This window comes from Heterodontus francisci, chromosome 8, assembly GCF_036365525.1.
Source record: "Heterodontus francisci isolate sHetFra1 chromosome 8, sHetFra1.hap1, whole genome shotgun sequence".
Classification (NCBI taxonomy): Eukaryota; Metazoa; Chordata; class Chondrichthyes; order Heterodontiformes; family Heterodontidae; genus Heterodontus; species Heterodontus francisci.
In genome coordinates, this window is record NC_090378.1 from 92450902 (window position 1) to 92467092 (window position 16191).

At 42.5% G+C, this 16191-nt stretch overlaps 1 protein-coding gene and 1 long non-coding RNA gene across 2 annotated transcripts in view; one reads left to right on the forward strand and one right to left on the reverse strand.

Moving 5' to 3' along the window:
* The window catches only part of LOC137373019 (uncharacterized), a 241285-nt gene that overhangs the window by 65500 nt on the left and 159594 nt on the right, over positions 1–16191 (forward strand). The window lies entirely within an intron of this gene.
* Positions 2248–6400, reverse strand: LOC137373016 (regulator of G-protein signaling 21-like). The gene is made up of 5 exons (XM_068037727.1): positions 6197–6400; positions 5183–5278; positions 4992–5053; positions 4029–4195; positions 2248–3673 (listed from the first exon to the last, which is right to left on the reverse strand). The coding sequence occupies exons 1-5, from the start codon at positions 6307–6309 to the stop codon at positions 3488–3490; spliced, it is 624 nt and encodes a 207-aa protein (XP_067893828.1). The 5' UTR covers positions 6310–6400; the 3' UTR covers positions 2248–3487.

Here is a 16191-nt window from a genome sequence, read left to right on the forward strand (position 1 = left end):
CTTCTGCTTCTGGAAACAATTTCTCCTCATGTACCATCGAGTGTGTCATCAAGAAGCCCTAGAAAAACTGGACTCAATGCACAGTGGCAGCCATGTGTACCATCTACAAGATGTACTGTGGCAACTCACCAAGATTCCTTCGGCAGCACCATTGACAGCACAATTAAGGATGGGCAATAAATGCAGGCCTATCCAGCGACACCCACATCCCATGAACGAATAAAATAAAAATTATGATTTTGAATGCTTCTATCAAATCTCCCTGTAATCTTCTCGGCTCTAAGGAGAACAACTCCAGTTTCTCTAGTCTGGCCTAAATGAAATCTTTCATTCCTGGTACCATTCTAGTAAATCTCCCAGGTACTGTCTCAAAGGCCTTCACAGCCTTCTTAAAGTGTGCTGCCCACAATTAAATACAATACTCCAGATGAGGCCTAGCCATTGTTTAAGAAGAATTAGCATAACTTATACCTATTTTTATAAAGTCTAGGATCCCACATGCCTTTTTAACAGCTTTCTCAACCTGTGCTGTCACCTACAAAGATTTGTGTAAGCACATCCCCAGGTCTCTCTGTTCCTACACACCATTTAAAATTGTACCATTTAGTTTATATTGCCCCTCCTCATTCTTCCTATTAAAATGAATCACTTCACACTTCTCTGCGTTTAATTTCATTTGCCTTGTGTCTTCCCAGTTCACCAGTCTTTCTACGTCCTCTGAAGTCTGTTACCATCCCCCTCACTGTTTGCTACATTTCTAAGATTTGGATCATTTGCACACTTGGTAATTTTGCCATGTATACTCAAGTCCAGGTCGTAAATATATATCCAAAAGAGCATTGGTCCCAACATTAACTCTTGGGGGATACCACTGCACACAACCCTATAGTCTGAAACATTTCCTTCAACATTGTTCTCTGCTTTCTGTCTCTTAGCCAATTTCATATCCATGCAGTCACTGTCCCTTTATCTTGTGGGTTTCAATTGTCCATTCTTGAACTGTTGCTGTCAGGTAAAAACAGAACTAAAAAAAAATTTTTTTTCAGCTTTTCATTTGGCTGTAATGTCCTTCACTCCCTCCCTGCTATGCTGTGAAATGGGGCTAACCCTAAGTCTCTGGACTCTGACATAAATCAGCACCTTGAGAGAGAACAGGAAAAGAGAAATCAATGGAGGGAATAAAAAATAGGGATTTCTCCCTGCATGTGTGCTCCGAGTTGCATTGCTAGTGATATCAAGCAGCATAATATATCTCTCCAAATCTATAACATTTAAGTATCTAACTAAAGTATCTAGAATCTACTACAACCATCTCCATACATTATGGCACCTTCTTTTCACTTGCAGTTACACTATCAATGTTGCATTAATGTGAACACATTTCAGATGTGCAACCAAATGAAAGGTACCTGGCACCTCCTGTGAGAGGCCATCTCATGCCTGTCTGATTCCATACTTGATAAAACAAGGCTCTAGCTTAGTATGAAGTTGCATTATGAAAGTAGATGGGGTGGGGGGCATCTTCGGAGCACCTGGGCAATTTGAAATCTCTGTATGGATCTTTTTAATGATAGAAAAAAAAGACTTGCATTTATATAGCACCTTTAACAACACAAAGGCACTTTACAGACCAATGAAGGACTTTTGAAGTGTAGTCACTATTGTAATATAGGAAATGTAGCTGTTAATTTGCACACAGCAAAATCCCACAAATAGCAACTTGATAAATGACCAGATAATCTGTTTTAGTGAAGTTAGGACCAAGTTTTCCCACAATTTTTTGTATTATTATCTTGCAATAAATTATTGTATCACAAGCTTATCAGAGAACTAGGGTACTGTGCAGTGCCTATGTCAACTGTAAAAAGACAAGAAGGCGGCACAGTGGCGCAGTGGTTAGCACCGCAGCCTCACAGCTCCAGCGACCCGGGTTCAATTCTGGGTACTGCCTGTGTGGAGTTTGCAAGTTCTCCCTGTGTCTGCGTGGGTTTTCTCCAGGTGCTCCGGTTTCCTCCCACAGCCAAAAGACTTGCAGGTTGATAGGTAAATTGGCCATTATAAATTGCCCCTAGTATAGGTAGGTGGTAGGGAAATATATAGGGACAGGTGAGGATGTGGTAGGAATATGGGATCAGTGTAGGATTAGTATAAATGGGTGGTTAATGGTCGGCACAGACTCAGTGGGCCGAAGGGCCTGTTTCAGTGCTGTATCTCTAAATCAAAAATCAAAATGTGTGCACCATTGAATGCAATTCAAATAACTTTATTTGTGACTTTCATCAGTACCACACAAAAATAGAATCTTTACAGATGTGAGTTGATTGGAAAACAAATGTTCATAATACAAAGTAGAGCAGAATTCCAGCAATTGCATTTTCTTAGATTATAAATCACACCTCTGAATAATTTAAACCCCTCTTCAAGATGCGAAGTTTGGTTCAGTATTCAGAAATTGCTTGTCTATCATGTAGGATGGGTTGCCTTGTGCAAAGAAGCATGAAGGCACAATTTACACATTGGATTTTGTGGCTCATCACACAACGTTCTCATTTTCATTACTGATTTTTATAGTAATTAAAAATCTTCTTCTGGCTCCAGGATTGATTGGTTTGTATCACTTTGTATGATATCAAAATGAATACTGGAAGTGAAAAACCAATCAATCAATCTTTAGTTACACAAAGAATCAAGTTTAGCATTGAACTTAGGTGATCTACAGTGTTGCATTATACAGGATCAATATAACTGCAACTCAGGACAGTTAACCCTTTCCTTTGTAAGAGCCAGCCCCTAAAACATTTTCACCCAGCAGTAGGAGTGTGAAAGCACAGGCACCTGGTTGATTATTTTAGATCTGACTACCCAACTATGTATTTAATAGCACAAATCCGATCTTATAAGAGATTTCAGATGCAGGTTTTACATTCTCCACGGCCAGGTGAATATGTTACAAAATTGACATCTCTAGCTGTGTAAGTATACAGATCCTCTACACTGATGCAAGAATGGCATTCTCAGTGTGTTAATGCACTTTGAATGCAGGTACCCTGCTAATACAACATGCGCCCTCTCCCTTCTCTAACTTTCTGTGCTACCTGATTCCCTCTTTCTCCCAGGCTTGCTTCTCAAACTTCATGGTGGGATTCCAAACCTCTGCTAAAACTTCTGTTGGTCAGGAGACTCACCACCTTCTGTTGTTCCCTTCTACTCCGTGGGGAGATACTTGGCTCTGCTTATTAGCCCCCTGCAGCACTGTGCCGAGACTTGAGGCTCAGCATAATGGAAGGGAATTGAGCCTTCTGCCCACCATGGTGCATTATCACTTTTCTCTTCTCAGATTTTGGCAAGTCTTTCTTGAGTCTCACTGCCATACTTTCTAACTCTTAGTCTTGGACTTTCCTTTCCATGTCCCATCAGCTATAAGCTTCAAGCAACGATATCTCGATAAGAGACCAGCTTCTGATCTGCTTTGGAAGAATAATGACATTCATGTTTGGTGATGGTCATGACTGTTGTTGAGTATGTTCTGGTAGATATTTGACTGAAGGAACCTGATGTAGCAGTTATTCTCCATCAGACCATAGATCTTCTTCTGTGCAGCCTCAAAGCACGAGTAGGTTGGATGTTGAAGATTTTTAGTGATCGTGTCTTTGGTGTAGTAATCCAAATTGATCTTTTGTTTTAAAAAAAAATCATAGTACTCATTAGTGATTGCTGTACATCATCAAGTAACATTGAACTGTTTAGTCTTCACTACGGTAATTATTCATTCTCTGATGCTAAGGGAAACTCAGATCAAAGGGGGTGCCCCCATTGTATTTCCCCATTGAGATCAGTGAACTCTTTGTGCACCACAGATTGAATCTAGGACCTTCTCGGTCAGTGTGGCTCAATAACATGCATGTGACACATGGAGCCAATACTACTGTGCATTCCATTGTTATAATTGATTCCTTAAACATCTTGTTTTACCAGTTTTCAATAAAGTAAAGCCTGTTGAAAGATAAGGGGAAAAGCTCAATAATTACCTCTTTAGGAGACATTGTTTCAATGAAATCTGAGAAGATCTTCTTTGCTTTGGAGGCTTGTTTTGTAGGTGACTTAATTTTTTTGTAGTCCTCACATGCCAGCCAGAACTCAATGTTCTCATCATTGTACTCTGATTTGAGGAAAGTTTTAAAAGCAATCAGGCCATCTGGAGAGAATAAAGGAAAATAAGACATTACTTACTGATACAACATTACTCCGTTGTCACAGTCATGATATTACGCCAAAAAATCTTCATTAACACCATTAGCCTTTTATACTACTGAAGCTTTATCCTATTACCTTGGATTATTGCAGTATTGAGTCTATACTATAGATTAATGCTGCCTTTCCATTTTCTACAGTTAACTGCAATTTTGACATGTGCAACAAGACATGCAATGCTATGGTGTTACTATGGAATGGAGAATAATGTTATTATTCATAATGTCAAAAATGTTGACATTAATATCATGTCCCTTAATGTATTATTAGGACTTTGATTAATCTTTATTAAGTCAAATCATTTCTCTTAATGGAAGGCATGCACAAAAGGAAGGCAGGGCTGTGAGGGGTCGTTCATCGGCAACTGCTTTCAAATCAATCATGTTGTTGGTTAGACTAAAAACTAAACAGCCTGGGCTTCTTGTATTTGTAGAAATTGCACAGATTGCAGCCAATTATATAAATTTTTCAATTCAGTTATCTTTAAGCAGTATATATGTAAATTAGACAATTCAATCAAATTAAAATCCAGTATTTAAGAGACTTTGGCCATTCTATAACAACATTTGTACTATTTAGATTGAACTAGATTGCAATCCTTTATAAAGCCATTGAGGTCTTTTATCTGGACATTGATTTTTAATGGTCATCTTTTCCATTTGGAAATTTTTAACAGGAATTCATAGCTTCTTGTTACATTTTGGGTAAGAAAGGGATAGATAGATGTACAAGCTGCTTACATCTATGAGCCAGCAGGTTTTCCAGAGATTCAGCCCACTTCATTACTTCTTTACGGGAGGGACTGTGGAAAAAATAAAAATAAAATAAATATAAATGTTCATGCTTGAGAAAAGGTTACAAATATGCAAAGGGATAGTTATCACACTTTAAATAAACTAGCACTAAAATACAGATAATCACAGTAACTTACTTCAAAGTTAGTTTTGTTGCTCCTGATTTAACTGCCACAGTGGTTGCCTTCTGATGATGTAAAAGGTACGAACATCGGTTCTTCAGCCCTTTAATACTGCAAAAGAAAGTTATTAACATTAAGAATATGCAGGAAAAAAACACTGGAAGTAGCTTGGCATTGTGTTTGAATTAGTTTTGCAGCATTAACTGTTACTTTACAAGCTTATTAATTCCCAGCTCAACTTTACGAGCAACAGTTACTCCATAATGTCCCCTCACAGAAGAATGAGAAAATAGGCAGAACAAAAATCACAATGTTGATTCCAAGGACCGTGCAATGTAATATCTGCCTATTCCCTGCAATTAACTTTAAACCTAGTGCTAAGGAGTCTTATTGTAGCAATCATCTTTGGGTTGTCTTTTTAGTTAAGCAATTTATGTTATTTTTTTCACTGTTGTAACAATGTTGGCAAAATACTGGACTAATTTATTGTGTTGTAGGATTCTACATTTTTAGACTGGCAGCGATATCTTTGACTGCCCAGTTTTACATATTTTTCAAAGCCAGCCCACCACCCACCCACCATTGCCCTGCTCCTCCTCACCTTACCCCCTCCCTCTTCCCCTTCTCTCGGGGATGCTCTCTCCTTTGCTGGGTTACTGTTACCAAGTATTTACAGCACAGAAACAGGCTGTGCTGGTGTTTATGCCTCACACAAGCCAGTTGCCTTCTGATATCTCAGCCAAGTGGCCATTATTTGTGTGAGTCTTGTCATTGCATGTCAGCAGGCTGTTGGATGATAGCAGAATCACAGCCAAGCCCAATCCTCTGCTCACATGGCACCCTTTCCAGCTGGAGTCTCTGGATAAGAGACTTGCAAATACAGAGTTTTGCAAATACAGAAGATTTTTCACAGCATGCAAAAATCCCTCAAAATCTTATGCATTTTCCCAAGACAGCTGTACGACAAGCAGCTTTATGGCAGTCTGCGTAATCACTACTTTGAGGCTTAATAGGTTATTTATTACTTACAAGCTGTGTTCCTTTATGTTTGCTGGCATTTTGTCTTGTTTCTCGTAGCTCTGGTATTCTCTCTTGCTTGGAGAATGTTTCTGTTGTATAAGCAGGATCAGGCCACTTTGCATTTTCTTCCTCACCAAAAGCTGCAGCCCAATTTCTACGATTACACTTCAGTTGCTCTCTTTGCCAAGAGCTATTAGCATCTGCCCTTTCTCCTCTTCTGCTTCTCTATATATACACAGAGGCTGACATTTAGCTAGTGGGCGTGGATTAGCTGTACCTGTTGTGAAGGGTGATTTGCTGTTTAATTACAAGTTAGAACCAGTTCTAAGATAATGGACAGGGAACCCTTCCTTATTTAGTACAGTGTTGACGTATGAACCTCAGCAATACTCTGTTCAGGCTGCCTCAGGCAAAGCAAGATTTGGATTGCATGACAACAGTAACCAAGGACACAAACTGTATTTTTGGCTCATTAAGAGAAAGCAAGCATTGTGTCAATAAACAGCCAAAGGAAATGAGATTAGTGGTAATGTGAAAGCATTAAAAATTATGTGCATTCTTTTAAAGATGTGACCCATCCTGTGCCAAATTCTTTTACGCTCTGGACAGGAACAAAGTAGGCTACTCACCTTTAGGCATATTAGCTATGAATCATATGATATTGCACATACCTTCGGTACTAAATGCAATGCAACCAAAAAAAAGTAGGAGCCACCAGTCCATTTAAAATACTTTTCTTTTTTAAAGAGCAAGAACCAAACTGCCTTTGCCATGTTTCTGTCCTGCAGAGGTACTTCTTCACTTACGTATTTTCAGTTTTTTAAGAGAATGTTAAAAGATCAAATCAAAACTTGAGGTGCCAGTGTTCTGGTTCATTATGTGTGAATTTTTCAATAGTTAGCAGCTGAATCTTTGTAAGCTAGAGCAGTCTTTCAGGCGTTTACCACCAGCCAGTGCTGCATGGGATTTTGAGCAGCAATGTAATTTACGTTGGATTTTGAGCTATTTTATTATTTACGGTCTAAGTTCATCTTGGCTGGTAAAAGTCACTGCAAAGGTAGCTCAGAAACAATTGAATCAATATTCAATGAGTCCATCCAGTTACTCTCATGTCTTTCCTTTTTCAGTGAGCTTCAATCACTTTAGTCCAAGATTCTTCATTGCACAATCAGCAGATAGATGTTTACCCTGTTTTTTTTTAATTAGAGATACAGCACTGGAACAGGCCCTTCGGCCCACCAAGTCTGTGCTGACCATCAACCACCCATTTTATACTAATCCTACATTAATCCCATATTCCCTACCACATCCCCACAATTCTCCTACCACGTACCTACACTAGGGGCAATTTACAATGGCCAATTTACCTATCAACCTGCAAATCTTTGGCTGTGGGAGGAAACCGGAGCACCCAGCAGAAACCCACGCGGTCACAGGGAGAACTTGCAAACTCCACACAGGCAGTACCCAGAATCGAACCCGGGTCGCTGGAGCTGTGAGGCTGCAGTGCTAGCCACTGTGATTAATGTCCACATAATCCAGGCTGACATTCCATTGCAATACTGAGGGAACACTGCACGGTTGGAGCTGTCGACTTTGGGATGAGATGTTAAGCCGAGACCTCATCTGTTGATTGGCAGTGTAGTTGATAATGAAGAGGATAGGTATAGGCTCCAGAAAGGTATCAATGGTTTGGTTGAGTGGACAGAAAAGTGGCAAATGGAATTCAATCCAGAGAAGTGTGAGGTAATGCCATTGGGGAGGGCAAATAAAGCAAGCGAATACACAATAAACGCAAAGAAATTGAGAGGGGTAGAAGAAGTGAGAGACCTGGGAATGCATGCCCACAGGTCCCGGAAGGTGGCAGGACAGGTAGATAGAGTGGTGAAGAAGGCACATGGAATGCTTTTCTTTATTGGCCGAGGTATAGAATTCAAAAGCAGGGATGTAAAGCTGGAACTGTATAAAAGACTGGTTAGGCCACAGCTGGAGTATTGTGTACTGTTCTGGTCACCACATTACAGAAAAGACATAATTGCTCTGGAGAGAGTACAGAGGAGATTTACAAGAATGTTGCCAGGGCTTGAAAGTTGCAGCTTGGAGGAGAGATTGAATCGGCTAGGGTTGTTTTCCTTAGAACAGAGGAGGCTGAGGGGTGACTTAATAGGGGTATACAACATTATGAGGGGCCTAGATAGAGTAGACAGGAAGGACCTGTTTACCCTTGTGGAGAGGTCAATTACCAGGGAGCACAGATTTAAGGTGATTGCTAGAAGCATTAGAGGAAAAACATTTTCACCCAGAGGGTGGTGGGTGTCTGGAATTCACTGCCAGGAATGGTGGTGAAGGCAGAAACCCTCAATTCTTTTAAAAGGTACCTGGACATGCACCTGAAGTGCTTTAACCGGCAAGGCTATGGACCAGGTGCTGGAAGATGGGATTAGATTGGGTGGCTAGTTTTTTTCAGCTGGCACAGACATGATGGGCTGAATGGCCTCCTTCTGTGCCGTAATTTTGTATGGTTTTTCTACTAGAACAAATTGCCTGATCGTTTATCTTGTTGCTGTTTGTGGGACCTTGCTGTGCACAATTTGGCTGCCATATTTCCTACATCACAACAGTGATTGCATCTAAAGATACACATTAATTGGCTGTAAAGTGCATCCGCATGTCCTGAGGTCAAGAAAGGCACTATATAAATGCAACTCTTTTCATCTTTCAGTAACAAAATTACAGGGACACACGTTCTGTGTGAATGAGATTTTGTTAGTGATTCATTAATTGTAAGAAAAGGTGGCTTCCTTCCATTCTTGTGTTGAAAGAGCAATTTTGCCTTATAGATCCATTAAAGCCCCTGCTGCTTGATTTGATGTCAGATCATCAAGTAGCTAGTAGAATTGGTCCTTATGTAAATAGTTTAAGCCAGTGGTGTGACTGCATTTACTAAGGTGCAACATTATTTCCCCATGACGGGGAGTAAATGAACCCTTCACATCCTCTATGGAGGGTTGACAATCCTCTTGGGATATCTCCAGGAACCCAGGAGAAAAGTACAGTTTGGGGACTGATCTACGTAATAACATTGAGCTGCAGGCGCCAGCTAGCCATCCTGTTGCAGCCTGACTGTTGGCGACCTGGAAAATTCATCCAACTCCAGTCTGGAGCTGGCCCTTGAGAAAGTCCTGAGGAGTGCACTTCCAGGGCCCACAAAGATAATCTGGCCCACTGCCATCGCAGGACCCCCACCCTCTGCAACCGCATCTCCAAGCACACCATACCTTGCTCGACTTTGAGGTCTCAAACTGGAGACCTGCATCAGGATACCTGTTTAGTGACTCTCAATTCACCTGCCAAATTTAAATGAGTCCGGGGCCTCAAAATTGCAAGGACCTCTTCTGCACTGGGACAGATGGGCGCCCAAAAGTTAAAATCGATCTCTTGATTTTCAGATTGGGAATACAGTGGTTTATTGCTATAGTTACTGGGGGTCTTGAACATGAATGATTTATTTTGGGACTGATCTTTTGAACATCATGAGGAACTTAATTATCCCATGAGTGGTGAGAATGGGGTACCTGCTACCACAAGAAGTAGTTGAAGTGAAAAGCATAGGTGCATTTAAGGGGAAGTGAGATAAGTACATGAAACATGTACATGCAACTTTGTAATGGAGTCCCACTCTACTTTGTTGACTCTTAACACCCTTGCCTGCACTACCTGAAAATCCTGCCAACAAAATAAAAAGAAAGAATGGCTGGAAATTAGTCTGGCATCCAGTTACAAAGGGTTTATTGACCTATTGGTGGCAAAACCTCCACCTGCCCCAACTATGGCCATTGGTGTAGGAGGGACAGGGTCTCTAAATAGTGGGACCTGATGTATGTCATACTTCATCAGTTGGGGGTGCAGGCTGAAAAGCGAAACCTCAATCCCTTAAAAAAAAAAGAAAGTAAATTATGCATTTGTGGGGGAAGCTAGATAAGTGCATAAGGGAGAAAGGAATAGAAGCATTTGCTGATAATATTAGATGAAATAGGATGGTAAGAGGCTTGTGTGGAGCATAAACAGCAGTGTGGATTTGTTGGGCAGAATGTCCTGTTGGCATAGACCATTTGTTCCTAAACTGTGAATTCTGTGTGTTTCTGTATAAACCTGACCCCTTTACAAAGCAGGAAAATAGTGTCAATGACAGTTATCGGTTGTTTCTTTCTCTGCAAGGAGTAATGCCATATGAGAAATACTGCTGTTGATAGGAGTTCATAAGCTACACCTCAGGAATGGATGGGGGAGAAAAGGGAGAGAGAAAATTGGCATGCTTTCTACATAAATGCCAATCACAAATAGAGGAATGATATTCGTGCATTTGCATGAATGTCAACAGCCCTCTGGCACTTTTCCCAAATGACTACTCGTCATGACTGAGCATAGCACTAAATATAGGCCAGTTGTTTTACAATGAGAGAACAACATGGCTAAAACCTGATCCTGTTCTTGCCTGTTGCTCCTGCAAAGGAGTGGGAACTCTGGTCGATTTACCTCCTGCTGTGTTTGGGAACTCTGAGCCAATGGTAGCCTCTCTCCCTCTCCCCTTGTCACACTAGCTGAAATCATAAATAGCCTATTTACACAATTAAGCAGTATGAATGATCAGTCCGTGTACAATCCAATTGGCTGCTTTCTTTTCCATGATGCACAATATTGCAACGGCCGGAGATGGCATCTCTTGAACAAAGAGCTAATTTGAATAAATATGTGATATAAAAACATAGAGGGTGGTGAGGTTACTTCAGAACGTTGTTAGGGAAGAAGCCACAAGACAGACTTTAAGATTATTGATACAAGGTCCTGAACATTAAAGCCAATACATTTTGATGAAAGAAAGTTTGGGCAGATATTTTTTAAAGTCCTGTAAAATTCTATAAAGTTTTGACAACTTAATATAGTTAATTGCATAAAAGACTTAAGTAGAGATGGCCTAAGTATTATAATATGTTTATACTAGTACGAAATGGTTTTAAATAAAAAGGTTGTGGCTGTGATTCCACACATAGTAAGTTCTTGACCTTTTCTGAGACGATAAAAGGACATACTGGTGGATATGAAATATTTCCCTTCAGGGAAGTTAGTCAGATAATGAATCAATCATGGCTGGCTATAGAGCATCATTGGCAGAGAGCAGGAATTGGCGTATAGAAGTGATGGGAAAGTCTAAAGAGAAGTAAAGGGGTCATTGTGGGGGGACCCGGAAAATACTTCCATGAAGTAGGATGGGAGGAGGCTCGTGTGGAGCATAAATAGCAGTGTGGATTTGTTGGGCCCGCCATGACCCCAGTCACAGGAAGGCCTCGCCACATTTTACCGGCAGTGGCGAGGCCTCGGTGGGGCCCTCCCCCCACTGTTCAGTGACGGGACCTTCATTTAAATATTAAAATGAATTAAAATAAATGCAAAATAACAACTTGACCTGAATCCTGTCCCATGCCGATATTCCAGCCGGTGGCCAGAACTCCCGTGTTGTCGGATCTCGGTTCGGAGATCGGAGGTGCGACACTGGTGAGAAGGGGGGGAAGAGTGAAATTCTCAGGGCTTGTGGGGGTGGGCGGCACAGGAAGAACTATTGTTATTGGTTGCGGGAAGGGGTTGAGGGTCAAAGGTGCTGAAGTCGGGGGAGTTCAGAATATCAAAAGGTGTTTTTTTGGGGGATATGTCAAGTTATTAAATAAAGAGTCAGTGGGGGGGGGGGGTTTGCTGAGTGAGGGGAATCAAAGTAAGAGTAAAAATATTCTGCAGTTTTTCTTTAAACAGGATCTTTAAAAATAAATGAGACTGAAGGGCCTGAAGCCCTTTAAAAATGGCGCCGGTGCCTGCACAGTGGCATCGGATGCCATTGCCGGGTGGAGCAACCGCCCTCTCTACATCATCAGGGTTGGCCATTCCGCCCCTCCATTTAAATGAACACCCACGTGAAATATCGCGGGGTCTCAGCGGCACACATGTCTCTTTCAAGAGAACGGCGGTGAGCTTATAAAATTCAGCCCAATGTTCTTGTTACATTTTTTCCAACTTAGTAACAAAAAGATACATGGAGAAACTTCCCCGGCTGGGAAAACTTTATTCATAAAGAAACTGCCGCAATAAAGTCAAAACTATTGATGACAACCAGTTTAGGTTTGATCCAATCATTACCAATTTTGAAAGGAAGCCTGATTTCTGTGGCTATATCAGTTGCTGAAGATCAGCTGGATGGTTTCAGAGATAGTGTAGTCAAAAGAAAATGTGGGAAAGCTTCTGGAAGCCTTATGCTTGTTATGAAGATACAAAAAAGAAAAGGCCATTCAGTTCACCTCGTTCAGTTCATCATTGCAGCTCATATTCAAGTTTACAACAGGTCACTTATTATCTAATCCACCTTGACCCCAAGTCCATATCCCTTTGGCTTTTGTTGAATCAGAAATCAGCTCCACTTATTTGTTGAATTCTCCAACCATGAGCATGCTTTGTGCTTCATAGGTCATATTTTGCCAAGTTGACAGCTCTAAATATGAAGTATTTAGTCCTTGAAGAATCTAGACTCATGGAATCATATAGAATGGTTACAGCACAGAAGGAAACCATTTGGCCCATCATGTCTGTGCCAGCTCTCTGCAAGAGCAACTCACCTTGTCCCACTCCCCGCCTTTTCCCTGTAGCCCTGCAAATTTTTTCTCTTCAGATAATTATCCAATTCTCTTTTGAAGGCTCCGATTGAACCTGCCTCCATCACACTCTCAGGCAGTGCATTCCAGATCCTAACCACTCGTTGTGTAAAAAAGTTTTTCCTCATGTCACATCTGGTTCTTTTGCCAATCATCTTAAATTGGTGTTCTTTGGTTCTCGATCCTTCTGCCAATGGGAACTGTTACTCTCTATCTACTCTGTCTAGATCTCTCATGATTTTGAACACCTCTATCAAATCTCTTCTCAACCTTCCCTTCTCTAAGGAGAATTGTCCCAGCTTCGCCAATCTATCCTCGTTTCTGAAGTCTCTCATCCCTGGATCCATTCTCGTAAATCTTCTCTATATCCTCTCCAATACCGTCACACCCTTCCTAAAGTGCGGTGCCCTGAATTCAACACAATACTCCAGTTGAGGCTGAATTAGTGTTTATAAAGGTGATTGTCTTAATGAAAAGTGTTTGTCAAATGTTTTTGTGTTTAGTGAAAGCAGAGCCAGTTGAGCAGTGCACACTCTTCATCATAAAGATATCATCTGGAAGATAACTTGTAATATAACACTTATATAGACATTTGCAAAAATAAAATGAGAAAGGTTTTTCCAATGCTTTAAATCAAACACAATTTTCTATAAACTGTCAACTTGCAATTAGAGATTTTGTTCACTTTTAATTGTGTTTAATTCAAGGAACTTCTTTATAACACTCCAATAGTTTCCTTGACAATTTCTCTGATTTTTTTTTATTCATTCATGGGTTGTGGGCATCGCTGGCTAGGCCAGCATTTATTTCCCGTCCCTAATTGCCCTTGAAAAAGATGGTGAGCTGCCTTCTTGAACTGCTGCAGTCCATGTGAGGTAGGTACACCCACAGCGCTGTTAGGAAGGGAGTTTTGACCCAGCAACAGTGAAGGAACGGCGATATAGTTCCAAGTCAGGATGGTGTGTGACTTGGAGGGGAACTTGCAGGTGGTGGTGTTCCCATGCATTTGCTGCCCTTGTCCTTCTAATTGGTAGAGGCGTGGGTTTGGAAGGTGCTGTCTAAGGAGCCTTGGTGTGTTGCTGAAGTTGCTGTAGATGATACTCTGCTATCACTGTGTGTCGGTGGTGGAGGGAGTGAATGTTGTGGATGGGGTGCCAATCAAGCATCAAAATTTTGCATCATAGTTCATTGCTTTAAGATGAATATAATTGTTGCTGCATTTCTTCTATCTTTTTCTGATGCCTTTATCTTTATGTAACGTTGGTGACCAGGACAGGACGCAATATTTCAAATGTAATCTCACCAAAATTTTACACAGTTCATGAGAGTTCGTTGAATTCATGCCCTGTGGTCCTGAAATTCTGGGATTCTGCTTTGTTGGTGCAAATGCAGTGGAGCAGAACCCCTGCCCACTCTGGCTTCAGAATGGAGAACCTATTCTGAATCCCAGGGATAGAGTTGTTTCCATGGGAAGGGTGCATAACACCTGCAAGGGGGAGGTGGGGGGGTGGGGGGGGGGGGGGGGGTGGTATAAGAAGCCAGGGTCTTAACGGATTATCAGAACAGAGCCATTCCCTTAATGAAATGTCTCCTACTCCATTATGATGCTCCCTGGGCAGCAAGTGTGCCTCTTTCAGAATATGATTGATCCCCTCTGGTATTGATTGTTGATTGTTGACTACCTTCCCCAGTAAAAGCTTCGGGTCTCTCTGCAGGCCCCAGTGCGACATCACGACCAGGAGCTTGATCAGGGAGGGGAGGGGCATGGGGTAGGAGACCCACCCCTTGCCCTCCCCACTCGGAAAATGGTGTGGTGGAAAACAACAGCAGAACCATGTTCCATCTGTTTTGCTGCATCCACTTATACGGGGTTCTACCTTGGCTTCAATCGGAATTTCTGGGCCAATGTGGGGGGATTTCTAACCCGATCGATGAGTAGGTTTGGGTCAGGTGGTGAGGTAAAAGTGTTAAAAGTCTGAATCCTAACTCCAACCCACCTCCAATACACCCACTTCAGGTTTTAACAGAAGTGATACAGAGGGCAGGAGATCAAATTACTTCAAGGAGATGGGTTGGGACTTTAGAATATTAAAATGAGGCTGCGTGCCTCACTTGTATTCACCATTTGAAATTTATCGCTGGATGGCCAGGTATCCTGGGCCTCAGGAAAACTGCCAGCTAAAGCAAATTGAGGGACAGCTGGATCTGGAGGCAAGAGCCTTTCCTTTTACCTGCTGGGTCCAGCATGCCTCCCTGTCCAAACCCCTGCGATCAGATACCCTCCTCCACGCACTTGACCCCTCTGATTGCCATCCGATCTCTCCCCACTGAGACCTCTAATCCCCCACAACCTCCACCTCCTCCTCCCCGGCCTTTGATCCACACTGTGTAGCCTCCGACCTCTCCCCACCAAGACCTCTGACCTCCCGCAACACCTCACACCCCACCCCGGACCCCGGGATCGGATCTTCCCTCCTGAGATCGGCACCTCCCACCCCGCGGATCGGACCCCACTCCTCCACCAGCGTATGGACCTACCTTTTCCTGCGGCCTCCTGTGGACGGCTCCTGCCTGACTGGAAGTCAGGCCTGTCAGTCAGGCTGGTTATTGGTTGGGGAACCATTCGGTGATGTCATTGGGGAGCTCAACAATGGCAGCCTGCATGTGCGTGCCGCAGTCCAGAGATCCGCCGCGATCTCCCACGCAGCAGCCCATTTAAATAGCCGGGTGGCCCGCCACCCTCAGTCACATGGAGGGGGCGGGCTGTCCATTGCCAGTAATGGCGTCAGCTGCCTCTCCGCAGGCGCTATCGCTATTTTTAAAGGGCAGCCAGCCCGGCCGGCATATTTAAATTTTTAAAGATACATCCCCCCCCCACTACAAAATTTATCAAATAAATTTCTAACGCCCCTTTCCCACTCCCCCAATAACAATTACATTAAGTATTTGCCCTTCCCCCCGCAAACACTCACCTTTTCAATCTGACCTTCCCCCCCCCCCACCAAGACTGTACAAAGTTTAAAGTTTACCCCTTCCCACCACCCCTATGCCCCTCACGTTTATTTCACCCCATTCCCCCACCCCGCCACGAACTGAAAATCTTACCTCCTCCCCCGTCCCCACCAGTGTCACCCCGGCTTTCCCCGGACAGCCCAGAAGATTTCAGGTCTGTTTATTTAAATTTATTCAATTCATTTATTTAAACGTTTAGATTCAGTTCCCATACCCCAGCAGCTGGGGGGTGGAGGGGTGGGGTGTTACTGCCACGGAGCCTCGCTGCCGCTAGGAGGATCAGGCCGGCCCCTCCTG

Coding starts and splice junctions, on each gene's coding strand:
- LOC137373016 (XM_068037727.1), bottom strand. CDS start 6,309: ATGCAAAGTGGCCTGATCCTGCTTATACAACAGAAACATTCTCCAAGC. Junction 5,279..6,196: donor AACATAAAGGAACACAGCTT/GTAAGTAATAAA, acceptor TTTCTTTTGCAG/TATTAAAGGGCTGAAGAACC. Junction 4,196..4,991: donor AAACCTGCTGGCTCATAGAT/GTAAGCAGCTTG, acceptor TATTCTCTCCAG/ATGGCCTGATTGCTTTTAAA.